At 35.2% G+C, this 17,560-nt stretch overlaps 1 protein-coding gene across 1 annotated transcript in view; it reads left to right on the top strand.

Annotated features, from left to right (window-relative positions):
* Sertm2 (serine rich and transmembrane domain containing 2) overlaps positions 1–6,535 on the top strand; it is a 12,518-nt gene extending 5,983 nt beyond the window's left edge. The window contains exon 3 of the mRNA XM_048796862.1: positions 3,976–6,535. Coding sequence (XP_048652819.1) covers positions 4,891–5,163 — 273 coding nt within the window. The 5' untranslated portion in view covers positions 3,976–4,890 and the 3' untranslated portion in view covers positions 5,164–6,535. The remainder of the gene's footprint in view (positions 1–3,975) is intronic.
* Positions 6,536–17,560: the final 11,025 nt, after the last annotated feature.

Below are 17,560 nucleotides of genomic sequence, written 5' to 3'. Positions count from 1 at the left end.
CACACAAAAAAAAAAAAAAAAACATGGAGTTCTCTGGGCTAGTACCATTCTTTTTTATTTTTTGTTTTGTTTTGGTACTAAGGATTGAACCCCGGGGTTGCTTAACCACTGAGCAACATCCCCAGCCCTTTTTATTTATTTTTAGTTATACATGGATACAATATCTTTGTTTATTTTTATGTGGTGCTGAGGATAGAACCCAGTGCCTCATATGTGGGAGGCAAGTGCTCTGTAACTGAGCCACAACCCTAGCCCTTTATTTTTTATTTAGAGACAGGGCCTCTCTAAATTGCTGAGGCTGGCTTTGAACTTGTGATCCTTCCACCTCAGCCTCTGAGCCCCTGGGATTACACCTCTGTGATTACACAGATGTGCCACCACGTCTGGCTTGGGCTAGTACCATTCTTAAGGAAATGAGCTGCAGGGAGAAGAGCTGGTGAGAAATAAAACAATTTGGATAGACCATCTATATATGCAACATGTTTAATACCTAGGGGGCAGCTGAGATCAAAGGATGCCTCTGTGTGAACTGCTTGGGACTGTCAGAGTCCTGAATTTGAAGTGCTTTGTTTTAAAGTGATATTTCTCAGCCTTAGCTGCCTATCAAAATAAACTGTAGAGCTTTTAAGTTATACAGATGATCATACCTCACACAGACCTAATGAATCAGAATTTCTGGTATATATATTTTCCAAAAGCTTAGTAAGCAATACTGAAGTACAACAAGGACTAAAAAACATTCCCTGAAGAGTGTACTTAGAAACCTTAAGTGGATAACTTGTTACAAGCAAAGATTTCAGGGTCCTATCCCCAGAGATTCAGACCTAGGAAGCAAGGGACAGAGCCTGGGAATCTACATTAAATAGACACCCTTCAGGTGCATTATTCTGATGAAAGGACTTCCCTGGGACCACACTGAGAAACCTTGCCTCCAAAGTTTCAAAACCCTAGGGCCTCAAGTGATTATTCTGTGTATTTGTTTCCTGGAGCTGCCATAACAAAGTTGCATAAATTAGGTGGCTTGAAACAACAAATTTATTCTCTCAGGTCTGGAGGCTAGAAGTCTGAAATCAAGGTATCAACTGGGCCACACATACTCTGGATCTGCAGGGTAGAATCTTTCCTTGCCCCTTCTAGCCTCTGGTGTTTGTTGGCAGTCCTTGGCATTTCTCGACCCACAGATGCAGCAGTCCATCTCTGTTTCTTTCTTCCTGTGTGACTATCTTCTCTTCTTATAAGGACAATAGTCATTGGATTAGGGCCAATTTATTTATTTATTTATTTTTTATGTCTGCATTTTTTTTTATTATTAGTTGTTCAAAACATTACAAAGTTCTTGACATATCATATTTCATACATTTGATTCAAGCGGATTATGAACTCGGATTAGGGCCAATTTAATGTCCTCATTTTAACTCGATTACATCTGCAAAGACCTTATTTCCAAATAAGGTCACATTCACAGATACTGAGGGTAAAGGACATCAGCATATCTTGCATGATACAATTCAACATATGACACTATTTGAATTACTATTTAAAAGGAGGACTTACAATCAATAAAAGAAATTAACTATGTTCTTTATATGGACTGTTTAGAGAAATAAAATAAATAAAACAATAGTTAACCCTCACAGGGCAGCGTTCAAAGAATCACCAGAAAAAGTTGAGTTTAAAATGCATGTTCCTGGCCTTGATCCCAAATAACCAGAAATCAAAATAGATGTACATTTAAGTATGGCAAAAATATTTCTTAGACCATTGCTCCCAAGATTGTAGAAAGAGACCCTCTGTCTTTGCTTTTGTTTCTTGTGAACCACATGGCTCTGAGTGGGAAGTAGGGACAATAAGTTAGTAGACTAAGATACAGATTGCCGAAGATATAGGTAATGTTGGCTAGGAAATATAAATTTAAAGCTGAGCACTCCTAGGTGAAAGGGCAAAATTCAAGATGATAGGAAGAATAATGTGATTGTTGGAGCTATTTCTACTAACTCTCCTTGGCTATGTTAACAAGAGACAGAACTAGGCTATATTGTCAGCAATCTGCTACTATTGCACATATAAGTGTGACAGGTGATGGTTGTTTGTATTGTTTATTTTAGTCACCTATATATAATATTAATGTTTGGAATGGCAAACTAAATCATTTTGAGAAACTTCAACAGTCAATAGTTGACCTTATTTACACACTGGAAGGTTTTTGCCAAAAACGACAAGGTTCTGTTTTGGCTAATAATGAAGGATGCATTTATTTGCTAAGAATAGACATGTCCTGTCAATTCTTTGTGGTCTACGAATGCTGGAAAAAAATGTGTAATCTCACCCCATAGACATAAATGAGAACAAAAAAGGAGAAGCCTGCATTCCTGAATATTCCATGATTCATTAAGGTGACAATTGGCACTAGAACCTGGACATTGAAAAATGAATCCTTAAATTTAGGTTTTATATGTTTCAATGGTAGGCTTTTCTGATTAAGATAGATCTGTCATTCCCAGTCCTGGTTATAAGTTAAAGTTACTTGGGGAGATTTTTAAAATTAACAATGCTGCCTGGCATGGTGATGTGTGCCTGTAATCCCAGCTACATATGAGGCCAAAGCAGGAGTATTGCAAATTGGAGGCCAGCCACTGCAACTCAGTGAAACCCTGTCCAAAAATAAAAATAGCTGGGGATGTAGCACAGTGGTAGAGCACCCATATACTGAAAAAAATAAATAAAAACTAAAACAAAAATTAATGCTTGGGACTCATCCCAGACCAATACAGTCAAGATCTCTAAGTGGTGCCCAGTTCCCTGTGTTGTAGGGACAAACGAGGCAAGGCACCGAAGATAGCAGGAAACACTTTTATTTGGCTGCAGCCAGGTTCAGAGGGCACAGTTTTTTCTGTAATCAATTAATCTCCTGAACCCCAAGTTCAGGTAGTTTCAGAATTTTATACCCAGCGTGTAAGGGGAGGGGCTCAGAAGTTCACAGTCTCCAGAAGTTCACATAAAAGCAGCTTTTTCTTTCACTGTTCTGGGCAAGTTAACCCTTCAAGGACAACACCTGAGAAGCAGAGAGCTTCTTCTCTCTTTTCTTTCCTCCCCCTGCCAGCTGTTACCATGGAGCCCAATTGTAACTTATCTTTAAAATGTAGACATCTCTGTGAAGCCCAACTCAAGGCCAGAGGCCTTGTTTGCACATTTCTTCAAAGTACTATACTGGATATGTTTGTGAAAAACTAGTAAGGGGGTGTCCAGCACCTGGATTGCTGGAAACTTCCTGGACAGTGGCAAGTAAAACAGGGCAACACAAAAATAGGAAGTTTATCTATATTGAACTCTTTTGCAGAGACTCTTTTTTGCTGACAGTCCTAAAATCAGCCATGGTGAAGATTTCTGGAGAAGCCCAGTTAAGACTTTCCTGTGGAGAAAGGGGGTGTCACTTCACCTACTGTGATGATTATTATGTAGAAATCTAGGTTGGATTCAAGGCCTATATGTTAATAAGGACTTCAGGTGAATTTTATGGTCAATTAGTATGAGAAAAACTCCTAATCTTCCATAGTTATTAGCTGCCCTTTAGTGATCTCATTTTTTTATTAACCTTATTTTATTTTTTTGGGGGGGGTATGGGGATTGAACTCAGTGACATTCAACTACTGAGCCACATCCCTTGCCCTATTTTGTATTTTATTTAGAAACAGGGTCTCACTGAGTTGCTTAGCACCTCTCTGTTACTGAGGCTGGCTTTGAACTTGCGATCCTCCTGTCTCAGCTTCCCAAGCCACTGATACCACTGTGCCTGGCTCTTTAACCTTTTAATAGCTATTTTCTGCATAGGGAAAAAACATTCAAAATTATGGAAACTCATTATTTTTAAACTAATTTGCTATAGCACACCATTTTGCAATGTATCAGTTCATTTCTAGTTCAAAACAAATTGCCATCTGTTTGTCTTAGATACCTAAATCTTTTTTTTTTTTTCAGGAAAATAAATCTGTGGAAGAATCTTAAGAACCAAATTTTTTGAGCCTAAACCTACTGCTGTCAGAATCTCTGAGACCTCCTCCATCTAAGAATTGCCAGGTCTGACAACACTTTCACTACAGCCTACAGTGAGGAATGTCAACAAAGCTATAGTAAATTCATGTCCTTCTAGACTTACAATCCTCAATCTGTGCACCTGGGCAGGAATTTGACCATCTCCAACCTCAGGAAAGATTCAGAAAGACAGACAAGACTCAGAAATGCTGAGTCAGAAATTTACAAAATCTTTTAAGAATTCTCAAGAAGAACCCAATTAAATCCACATAATTAGTCCACACATTTAGATGAGCTATAGATAAAAGGGAGCCCTTTCTCCCTCTACCAAAACAGAGTAAAACTCTGATATAATACTCTAAGAGATTCTTGCCCCCATACCAGTATTATAAAGCAGCTTTACCATATTTATTTTAATCAGTATAAGAATAGGAGTGTGATAAGTAAAGTTTATTTACATTTTTTTTCAAATTAAGAAATTCTGATCAAATCTACTTGAAAGGGTCTGGGATTGTGGCTCAGTGATAGAGCACTTGCCTAGCAAGTGCAAGGCCCTGGGTTCAATCCTCAGCACCACACAAAAATAAATAAATAAAATAAAGATATGGTGTTTAACTACAACTAAAAAATAAATATTAAAAAAAAATCTACTTGGGAGGGAGGAAGTTAGGGTGTGACAATTGCCAAATTAGAACATCACTGTTTTTTGGCTTGTGCAGTACTGATTCCTCTCTAAGAAAGATTGGTTTGCATAATTGGTGGAACATCACCAATATATTCAGAGACAGGCTAAGACACTGTGGAATGCCTCAAAGGCAATAGAAATAAAATAGAAACAGGTATTGGCTCAAGACCTGAGTGATGACAGAGGTGCACTTTAAGTACCATGGAAATCTCACTGGACGGGCCCATTTTCCCACTCTGGCAACAGAGGTTGACAGCACGTCAGACAAGTATTCCAACCTGTACATGTATGTGGGCTTGTTCTTGAGCCTCCTGGCCATTCTCCTCATCCTGCTCTTTACCATGCTTCTTCGGCTCAAACATGTGATCTCACCCATCACCTCTGAGAGTACAGAAAGTGTTCCTCAATTCACTGATGTAGAGATGCAGAGTCGAATCCCCACTCCTTAAAGCCAGGATGAAGATGAGATCTCAGTAAACCGTGGTATGTTGATGTCCAGGAAAGCTTGCTTTTCTACATGAAACTTCTTATGTAACAACAAGCTGTTCATGTTTTCTTCATGTTATTCTTCATTTTGACTCTGCTTGTGGAATATCTAAGAGGTTTAAGACTCATTCTTTGAAAGGAATATAGAAAATGGCAGCTGGATAGGAGGGCAGGTTTCCATGGTTACTAAAGAGAACCTGGGCCTCGAAGAAACCTCAGACCACAGAAATTTGTATGTAACTGCCATTAAAACACAAGACCGCTGGAAGCTCCAAGAGCAAATAAGAAGAATTTGCTTCTGAAAGGTATGATTGTCCCAAAGGGTGCCCCAAGAAAAGGACAAGTTTTAATTGGTCATTTCAGCCATAAAGAATTACCTGTGCTGACATAAAGCTAAACCATGTCAGAGTTTAAAAGAGACCACTAACCTTTTTCCAAAAGAGCAATGATTTGATCATCTTAGACCATCAGATTTGTCCCAAATGAAGAAGAGAATTAAAGAAACTGTTTGAATTTAAAGAGTAAGTTTGCAGGAAGAAGTTCCTGTGAATGAACTCTCCTAGTGAGAGAAAAAAATGTGCATACTATATCTGTGTTATTATTATTACTGGACTTTAAAAAATTCAGATAATGGCAGATGTATTACTAAAATCTGGAATGATGAGCTGCCCCAAAATCAAGGGAAAAATAAGGCAAAATGTTCTCATAATAAGGAACCCTATATTAAACGTGCAGCTTCTTTGTCTTTTGCTCCCTCCCTGTCACACTCTAGGATTGAGTTACACACAAATGTGAACTTTGTTTAAAGACGGCCTTGGCAAAGAAAACTCAACTGTACTTTAAAGCATAAGTGAAATGATCTTGGTTTTCTGTCATTAAATAACTGGGGCTTTGTACAAATTATTCCAGCTTTCTAAGTTCCAGGTTTTTCTTGCTGAAAATTTTTCAGAGAGCTATTTAGTCATCACTAGACTTTTTAGAAAAACAGAGAGAGAAGGACTAAACAATTCTCTCCAACAAATACTTATTGAAATCAATGTCCTCAAATGTCACATTCGTCTTTCCCAGAAAATGTTCTCTCTTCTTGATTCCTGCCAAAAGATGAAGTGTTTCACTTATTATCTACAGGAGAAATATGGTTTCAAAAATCCCATTCTCATAAGCAGCCCTAATATGCCAGTAGTGGAGAATTTGATTTTTTAAAATTAACTTTCCAAAGGAAAACCAAAGGAGATGAGTACTGTTTACAAAATAGAAATTAGAAAGTCATATTCCTGCCACCTAAGGACTAGTATACCTGTATTAAATTCTACCTGCTCAAAAAAAAAAAAAAAATCAGTCCTCCCTTGAACCTAAAAGGCAGTTATCAAATTTCACAAGGTGTTCCCTTGGGAACTGGTGGTAAGAGAGAAAGAGAATGGGTGTGAAGTTAATGCTACCCCCACTAGACATGTAGCTCTCTATAGTCTGTAACCAATTTAGATTGGCCCCTTTACTCTGATCTAAATCTAGCTTGGTGGTGTTATTCCCAAGTGCTTTCCACTTTTATACACAGTCATTTGCCAATGCTCCCCTCTCCAAGGGGCTGCAAAGTGTGAAATCCCCACATGCAGAGCTAAACTTAGCAGCAAGGCTGACTGCCACACCTGTTACAACTGTGTACTGTCAAGAAATGGCAGCTGCATTCTGTACCATTCAGAACAAATTAACAGGTAGGCTAAGACTTAGTTTGGGCATACAGTTCCATTTTCACTTTATATTTTCCAAAATGCAAAATGACTCTTATTACATCTCGGTGGTTTAAGTTGTGCCTTTATTAAATACCCAGACTCAATTTAAGATTTAACATTTTAACTTTCGGCAGCCTTATGTGGATGTCAAAGGCTGGCAATATACTCCAGAGCTTCTTAAGGACACGAGTCTTCCTTCACTCCAGTATTTGAATGCACTTTACAGTTGAGAAGTCAGTGGCTGGATAAATGAAGGAACCAATTTCACTTTCAGCAACAGTGAATAGCAAGATACTCAATGCATTGTTGCTGAATGTGATAAAAACACACAGACTGCAAGTCTATTCCCTGTCTGATCCAAATTTCAGGAGATTAAAACTACTTCTTAATCACTGACTTGATGATGATTCCTAATTTATGATCAGGTTTCTCACCTGGAAAACAACCACTCTCTTTCATCACAACTACCCCATGGGATCCAGATCTTTACTAAGCATTAACCAAACACACAGCACAGCTTACCCTAAAATAGCAACATAACCCCCACAATTTAATGTGATAACATAAATGGAAATGCATTTAAGCAGATGTGTCTTATCATGTCTCATGTGGTATTTAATCTTTAGGAAAATAAACTGAATATTTTCATAATAGTAAATTTACTATAAAGAAAAAATTCCCATTTATATTAAATTATATTACATCCCAAAGGTATTAATTAACATATATTACTGCTCAAAGAATCAGCTAGAATAATCAGTAGACACAATTTGAATTTATCCTTTTATCCAAAATGTTGACTTGGCAATTCCTTGCCCACCCCATTGTCCCAAAACTGCATGTTAGCTGGTGTAAAAAAAAAAAGGTAGGTTATTTACAAGTAGGTGTACTGTTTTAAAATAAAAAGAAACATTCTTCAGTTTTTATTATATTGAACCATATGAAATTGACATTTTTGTAGATACAAAATGTCTAGATACCTAATACAAAGACTAACCACATGAATTCTTTAAAGAATAATCTCTCTTAATATGTTTTAACATAAATCAATTTCTAAAAATTTATATTGCATGTGTTTCAGAATGATGGGATATATAAAACAAGGTATATTGTAAAAGGCTTATGTATTATGTATTAGCAAATATTAAGATAATCAAGTAAAGATGGATTCATTCAGCCTAACCTTTCCATTAATGCCAAATCTGAAGCTTTGTACTCATAACTGAGTTTGACCACTACAGATCCCACAATACTTACTAAGTAGGTATAAGGGGTCCATTTAGTGCATTTAAATAATTATCTTTAGTAACAAGCTTTATTCACCTGCATTTGTACATAAGAACTTTTTAACAAGATGAAGTATTGTATGAAAGAAAAACTGAGTTTCTTTTGTTTGAAATCACTTGTTTGAAATAGATTCATAATTGTGTAAAAACAAACATGCTATTTGCATCAATGTTTAGCATGTCATTTTTGATCCTTGAACAATAAAATCTGACTGGTTTGCTAAGAACAAATATCTATTGTCTGAAGAATGTAAAGAGCATTACATTGGAGTCTTCATCCCAATATAAATTGTAACAACTGCAAATTTGTGGGAGTTATCATTTTGAGGTCTCATTATTTTTTCTTATTCTCTAATCTCTCAGCTTTTATCTCTACCCACTTGACACCTCAGGGGTGAATTTGTTTGTGTGTTTAGTAGTAAGATATGAAAAAAATGAATGACTGACATCTGTCAGTGAGGGTGACCAGAGAGAACAGTGAGATCAGGTGTCTGAAGTGCTAATAGCCTTTACCATTTTCCCCCAGTAGGATGTTTTTAAATGGATCTTCCATTTTGTATTTTGTCATTTGATCTTCATAGCAACCCTGTGATTAATAAACAGAGGTATGAAGTCTGTTTTACAAAAGATACACAGAGGCAGATTCGAGATTACAATGCAAGTCTTTGCACTCACAGTTTAGAACTCTTCTCACCAGGTTTTGCTTTGTGAGCACTGAATAGCTATTTCAAAGTTATCAATTCTATAACACTCTGAGCTCTGCAAACAGTTGAGCTCTATAGGTGATTAACTCCCCATGTCTAACAGTTCAAAACAAATAAGCACAATTCTGCCATCTCTTAAATAACCTTATAGCTACAGCAAGACACATTACCAGACTGTGGGAAAGTTTACACAAGGCAGATACTACAGCATTAATTTACATGGATAAAAGGAATGGGCAGAAATATGGATGGATTATCACCCACAATGCAAATCCCAGTCCTCTGATGTATGTCTTACTGTTTACAGTCAATGCCAATTCTTCAATGCATGATTTTTATCTCTTTTCTCCCAACCCATAAATGAAAACATCTCCTCTTAAGAGACAATAATATTCTTATTTAAAATTATACAATGTTTTAAGTGTATGCAGTAATTCTGTTTTTCTCTATAATAAATGCCATGACATAAAAGGGGAAAGACTTACTGACCAGACAATCTTCCTCTAGCCACAAAGAATGAATTGCACTTTTTGAAAAGAGACAAATATATGAATCTACATACAGTAAAGAAAAAGAAATGCACATAACAAAATGTAGATGAGGAGATTTTGAAGACTAACCTGAGCGATTTCAGGTACTTCAATTGACTTTGATACCAAGTATTTGTTGATTAAATCAGACATAAACATGGAGGAGAAAAATAGAGACAAATTACACAATATACTGGGCTAGGCTCTGTAGGATCTATAGTTTGCAATCTAAAAGTTTACACTGAATAAATACTGAAAGTCATTCATTCATTCATTCATTCATTCATTTAGTAAACATTTATTCAGCACACAGTCTATGTGTTGGTTATAGCCTAGTAGGATGGACACCACCACCCAGATAATAGCAAGAACACTGTGCTATATAGATGTATGTGGTGTTTGAGTATTTATAAAGAGGAGTAGATGCTGCCTGACTTGCCCTAGACTGGCAGGGAAGACTTCATTAGGAAATGATATCTAAGCTATAATCTAGCAGATAAGTAAAAGGAGTGAGTAAGGCTAACAAGAACAGCATGTGTAAAGTTCTGAAGTCAAATAAACTTAGCATACTTGAAGAAAGACAGTGAGTGTGGGGAAGAATTCTCCAGAAGACAGGAAAAATTGTTAGGATCTGGAACATTTAGGGAATTTTGGGCAATGCTGTAGATTTTTTACTTTATTATATACATACAGAAGAGAACTCTAGCAACAATGTAGAGGATAGACTGAAGAGGGAGGAAGAAGGAAGCAATGATTTAGAAGAAATAGATAATGCCTTAAACTTATCAGTCATCAAGTGGTAGTGGTAGAGATAAAGAAATGGATAGCTTTGAGATAAGATTTAGGAGATAAAATCAGTATTACTTGGTGATAAATTGGATAAGTGGAGTAAATAAGAAGGAAGAGTCTAGAATTAATTACAAATTTCTGGTTTGAACAAAGGTCTGGTGACTCTCTTCACTGAGATAGAAAACGAAGGAGGAAAATCAGGTCAAGGGGGAGGGAGATAAATTCAGTTTGAGATGTGTTTAGTTTCTTAGAGACTTCTAAATGAAGAAGTGAAGGAGACAGTTGAATAATAGCTCGGGAACTCAGAAGAGAAGTTTGGACTGGAAACATAAATTTAGAAGGAATTGTACAGTACACTAAGGAAAAGAATGACAATAATTAATATAACATAGAATATGCCTAAATATGTTCTTCCCTTGTTTTTGCAGGGTAATCCACTTATCAAGTAGGTTGAAGGAAAAGACTAGGTTTAAGGGTTCTCAAATTATGGTAGATTGACCAGAGGTATCTAGGAACAGGGAAAATAAAGCCAAAGTCAGAGCCAAAGTCCTTTGGGGGAAGAAGACTCAAAGATTTATGTATAAAGTTAGGAGCAGGAGTATAAATAAGAGAGAATTTGGGCCAATAGAATTCAGAAACCAATGGAGCAATGTAGGGAAGTTCAGGAAGACAGTCCTGAGAGATTGCGGTGAGCAAGGTAGAGTTGTCAAACACAGGTATGAGGCTATGTTATCATGGTCCTGGAAGAAAACAGTTGGCATTCTCAAAAAGGGTAGTAAAGTAACACTAATGGTAGGACTATTTACAAAGGGGTAGACAAATTTAAGGGGCCAACAGGAAATGAAAAAACACCCAGAGACTAGCAACAGTAGAAAGCTATTACCATTCCTAGGCTTGAAGAAAGAAGGGTTAGATGCTGTGATTAGAATCTGGCATGTCCTGTTGCCATGAGAAAGAAACTAACAATATGTGAACTTAGGCAAAGAAGCAGAATCAGTAGGAATTTTGGACCATACACATACCAAAGGCAAAATATAGATAAAAAATGGTGAAACTAGTAAAAGTAGGAACTTAGATTCAAATGTAAATTTTCTTTAAAGAGAGAGAGAGAGAATTTTAATATTTACTTTTTAGTTTTCGGCGGACACAACATCTTTGTTTGTATGTGGTGCTGAGGATCGAACCCGGGCCACACGCATGCCAGGCGAGCGTGCTACCACTTGAGCCACATCCCCAGCCCCAGTAATTTTTTAAAAAAATTATAAGACTTTCTTTTTTTTCCCACCTTAGACTCTAAAACTCATTAAATCTTGGATACCTGAATATTGGATACCTGAAGACAAGCTAATTACATATCTCATTCAAATCTTTCAAAATTTAACATTTCAAACAACCAGAATACCCAATATTTTTCACTAATCTAATTTATTTGTAGGTAATGCTGAAATCTGCTAGTTAATTCTAACATTATTTATATTCTAGAGTTCAGACTTGTGAATAAAGAATATTCTAGAGAATAAGTGACATGGAATTCAAACATTTGAGAAGAATTTCCACATTAAAGTGGAAATTTCTGTCTAGTTACAAAATACAGAGTTAGGATGAAATTATAGAATTTAGAGGGAAAGAATTCTGGCTAATTGTGTTTCTGAACAGATTTCCTGAAATAAGGCAGGCTTCTTTGTAAAGTAGAATATTATTGAAATAGAGACTGATATCCATATATATAAGACATAATGATAATAATAATTGCTAAGTGTTTTGAAGTGTATGTCTTAAATTCTATGCATAATATTCTACATTTTTATTTCTGGTACCAGGGATTAAACCCAGGGGTGCTTAACCACTGAGCCAAATCCCCAGCCCCTTTTATTTATTTATTTATTTATTTAGAGACATGGTCTCACTAAATTGCTGAGACTGACTTTAAACTTGCAATATTTCTTCCTCAGCCTCCCAAGTTGCTGAAATTACAGATGTGGACCACCACACTGGACTCTATGTGCACTTTTATTGAAACTTAACAAAAGCCTGTAAAGTAGGTGTTACTATCATCCCCATTTTATCTATGAGATACTGAAGTTTAGAGAGATTAAATAACTTAACCTAAGTCACATAACTAATAAGGGACACAGAAGTGGCATTCTCATCCATAGACAACTGATTCCAGAATATATAAGCTACCATTATGCTATACCTCCTACCAAATGCTATAGAAGTGATATTGGCTAGGAAGTTAAATCAGATGACTTGGGGAACTTCTAAGATTGTGTGTGTGTGTGTGTGTGTGTGTGTTTAAATATATGTTCACATGTGTATGCAGTATATGTCTATATATTTATACACAAAACCTATGAATATATTTATATCTCTATACATAGAAAATACATACAAATATATATGCATATATGTATGTTTTACCTAAATATTATTTGTTATATTTATCATTAATTTTCACTGTTGAATTCTGTTGTATAAATATACCACAGTTGTTTTATCCATTTTCTTGGATTAATATTTTATTTGATATTAATAGAGCTATATCAGCTTTCTTTTGGTTAATATTTGCGTGGTCTGAATTTTTCCATCTTTTTTCCTAGAGTTTTCATGATCTTTCAACTTGGTATTTATCTTGCAAGTTAAATATTAATTTACCTCTCTTGTTTTATTTCAAAATAAATGGACTATTGTGTTCAGTCCATTTACATTTACTGAGACTACCAATTGTTTTTTTTTAAAAGAGAGAGAGAGAGAGAATTTTTTTTAATATTTATTTTTTTTAGTTTTCGGCGGACACAACATCTTTGTTTGTATATGGTGCTGAGGATCAAACCTGGGCCGCATGCATGCCAGGCCAGCGCGCTACCGCTTGAGCCACATCCCCAGCCCCCAATTGGTTTTGTTATATCACTACTATCGTTTCATTATTACCCTTGTTTTTCCTTTGCTTTTTTTTCCTTTCCTACATGTTGTTCAATGTTCTATTTCCTGTACTGATTTGGAAATTAGGTTTTCTACTTCTATTATTTTAGTGATTTATTTTAAAGTAAGATATTTATAGTACTCAATATTAAGGGTAAAGTTCATCAGTATATCTGATCTTGTTTTGTTTTGTTTTTTTTGTAACTGCATAGTAGATTTCTTTGAGTTCAGTTTCTTTCTTCCCATCTTCTGTATTACTCTTGTTAAACATTTTATTTCCATGTTGATTTATTTTTTATTTAATATCTACTTTTACTGAAGAAATACATAAATTAATCTCAAAAGCATACTCATAAAAAAGCATATTCATGGTGAGTAAAAAAAGCCTTAGACAAAGAAAACATCTTATGATTACACTTATATAAAGTTATAAAAATGTACAGTCCAGTAGAGTAGTTATCAGCTACATGTGGTGATTCTTGAGGACTTCATATATATCTAGTCTGAGTTGAGATGTACTATAAGTTGCACACTGGATTTCAAAGATGAAATATGAAAAAAAGAATGTAAACTATCTAATTCATCATTTATATACTAATCAAGTTGAAAATCATACTAATCAAGTAAACATTGGATTACATAAAAGTACATTATTAAATTAACATATCCTGTTTCTTTTTACTTTTTATAACATGGCTAACAAAAAATTTAAAATTATATACGTGACCCTGTTATGGTCACATTGTATTTATATTTGGTAGTAATACTCTAGAAAAATTTATCTATGGTGAAAACAACCTAAACAGTGATTTCCTTTAGGGAAACAAGGATAGGATAGGGATGGACAGGGATGGTCAGGAAGGAAATTCCCATAGTGATAAGTAGATGTTATGGCTTGGTGGAGGCTAGCATTACACAGGCTACTAATTTGTCAAAATTCTTCAAATGGTATACCTAAGATTGATGGATTTGTATATATGTACATTTTACCTCAAAAAGAGCCATAAGCAAATATTAGCCTCTAATTAATTATATGCATGCTGAAGTATTTAAAATAGTATGTGTTGATATTTTCAATTTATTTTGAAATGCATCAAAAATAAGATGGTCTGATAAATGGATGAAGAAATAGTTGTATCATAAAATCAATATAATCAATTATTAATTATAGAATCTCTATATATCTAGCACCCAAAAAGTTAAAATCCAGACTGTTTGGCATCCAGTCAAAGATTACTGGATACACAAACAATCAGAGATGTATGACCTCTAATGAAGAGGGAAAAAAAAATCAATCAAAATTGACCCTGACAAAGATATTAAAATTCACATAGAAGAACATAAAAATGATTATTATAATGGTATTTCATATGTTAAATAAGTAAACATAAAAAATATAAAAATAAGACCAAAATTAAATTATAAAAATGAAAACACACTATCAGAAGCAAAAAGCTAAGTGGACATAAATGCATAGCAACATGAATTATGAATTATGCAAAAAGAAGAACACATAGTATAAAAGAATACTGAAAAGAAAAAAGAACATTAATGAGCTATGGGACAACCATAAATTGATTCATATATGAACAGCTAGAATCTCTGAGAGGGTAGGGGCACAGGAAAATATTTGAAGAAATGCTGAGCATTTCCAGCATTGCTTAATATAAGCTTATAAATACAAAAAGTTTAATGGATTTCAAGCACAAGTATAAGAAAACTAAACTAAGATATAATTAAATTCCTCAAAAACAATGACAAAAATAAATTCTTAAAAGTAGACAGCCCCCATTACAACTAGAGGAACAAATAAAAATGATGTCAGATTTCTTGCCAGAAATAATGTTATAGAAAAGAGAGTGGACTTCTTTAACGTACTGAAATAAAACTATCAACCTAGAATTCTACACCAATTAATACAGATTTCAAATACAAAATATAGTCACATATACAAAGTCTGAAAGAAAACATCACCAGCAGACCTGTGCTATGAGATGTTAAAGGACATTCTTCACACAGAAGAAAAGTGATATTAGATGAAAATAATGATTTTTACAAAAAACAAGCATGTATGGAAATATCACAGTGAATCCTGTTAATCTCTACAACTAATAAATGTTAATTATAATTTTACAAAGCAAACCAAAGATCACAAGAATTGGTAAATATATGAATATTTTTCTTCCTTCAATCTCTTTAAAATGTTGTTTGAACAAAAACAATAATGAATTGAGGAATTTGGAACATATATTAAAGGTAATAATATGACAATAATAGCATTAAGGCCAAAAGGGGAGAAATGGAAATATATGTAAAGTGGTATAACTGCACTTTAAAGTATACTGTGACAAGTTAAATGTGTATATAGATGTTAAAGCAATCACTAAAACAACAAAGCACAGCATTATACCTAATCAGTCAACAAAGGAGATAAAATGGGATCAAAAATATACTTTATTAATCCAAAAGAAAGCAAACAAAGAAGAAAAAGTGAACAAAAACTAGATGGGAAAAATATAAATAAAAGAGTCACCCTAGCCATATCAACAATATGAATGTAAGTGATCTAAACACCCAAACTAAAAGTCAGAGATTGCCATATTAGATATTAAGACACAACTATATGGTGCCTGAAAGAAACACACTTTACATATAAAGGCCCAAACCAGGCACAGTGGTATATGCCTGTCATCCCAGAGACTCAGGAGGCTGAAACAGTACAATCACAAGTTCAAAGCCAGCCTCAGAAATTTAGAAAAGCCCTAAAGCAATTTAGTGTGACCCTGTCTCAAAATAAAACATAAGGACTGGGGAGATAGCTCAGTTGGTATCTTGCCTTGCATGCACAAGGCCATGGGTTTAATCCCCAGCACCACATTAATTAATTAATTAATTAATTTAAGAAAACATAAGGGTTGGGGGAAAAAGGGGCTGAGGAAGTGGCTCAGTGGTTAAGTACCCCTGGGTTCAGTCCCCAATAACAAAAGAGTTCCAAATAGGTTAAAGGTAAAAGGATAAAAAAAAGATACAGCCTATTAACAGTAGTCAAAAGAAAGCTTAAATGGCTTTACTAATATAAGGCAAAGTAGATTTCAGAGTATGGAATATTATGAGATGTAAGTCATTCCGTAATGATAATGGGATCAATTTATCAACAGAATATAATAATCCTAAATATGTATGTTCTTATTAACAGAGCTTCAACATGAGAAAACTGGTAGAACTACAAGAAAAAACATGGAAATCTCTATATCCCTGTCTCAATAATTGATTTAAAAAGTGGGTAGAAATGGTGCTAAAACTACTGACCATTTTTTTTAAAGTGATTCAAGACCCAGAACTTACACCATTCACAAAAATTAATCTGAAATAGGTCACAGGCTGCAAGGTAAAACTCAAAACAATAAACTCCTAGATACACACAAAAGCAATGATACATGAAAGAAAGAACTGATAAGCTAGATTTGATTACAATGAAAAATTACTGTTCTACCAAAGGCCTTATCAAAAGAATGAAAAGACAAGCCACAGACTAGGAGAAAATGTTTGCAAAAAATATATCCAATAAAGGACTGTTATCCAGGATATATTAAAAAAAACATTAAAACAACAAAAAGGGATAAGTTCTAATGTTCCATTTCATAGTAGAATGACTATAGACAATAATAATATCTATATTTCAAAACAGTGAGGATAAAAGATTTTGAATGTTTTTAACCACAAAGAAATGATAAATGCTTGAAGAAATAAATATGCTTACCATTATTTGAACATTACATAATGTATACAAGTATGGAAACACCACATGGTATCCATAAATATGTACAATTTTAATCTGTTGATTAAAATCTCTTGGGCTGGGGATGTGGCTCAAGGGGTAGTGCGCTCACCTGGCATGCGCAGGGCGCTGGGTTCAATCCTCAGCACCACATAAAAATAAAATAAGAATTGTGTCCTGTTGAGAGCCACAGCCAAAGGGGCCCTAGCAAACTTCCAGCTACCAGCTGATGATTGGCTCACAGCGCCCCAGCAAACTTCCAGCTGCCAGCTGATTGGCTCCTCTGCGGTGATGCTCACTGGGCGGTTTCCCCACCCTTTCAGACCACGGAGCTGCTCATTGGGGGACTCTTTTGGCTCGGTCCACGTGACCCAGCCAATAGGCCTCAAGAGAGGAGGAGTGGGGGAGGTGGAGGGGCTTGTGGGAAGCCGGTGGTGGCAGTTGGGCTCTGAGGGAATTCCTGAAGAGCTCCTGTGGTGTGGCGTGTATGTGTGTGTGTTCTAAAAATAAAGTTCCTTTCTGCTTGATAAGTGGCTCGTGAATTGTGCCCAGCCAGACTGCGGCAGTGTCCACCGAAAACTAAAAAATAAATAAAATTCATTCTCTCTCTCTCTCTCTCTC

Source organism: Marmota marmota, unplaced genomic scaffold (genome assembly GCF_001458135.2).
Source record: "Marmota marmota marmota unplaced genomic scaffold, marMar, whole genome shotgun sequence".
Taxonomy (NCBI): domain Eukaryota; kingdom Metazoa; phylum Chordata; class Mammalia; order Rodentia; family Sciuridae; genus Marmota; species Marmota marmota.
This window is presented reverse-complemented; position numbering and strand designations above follow the sequence as displayed.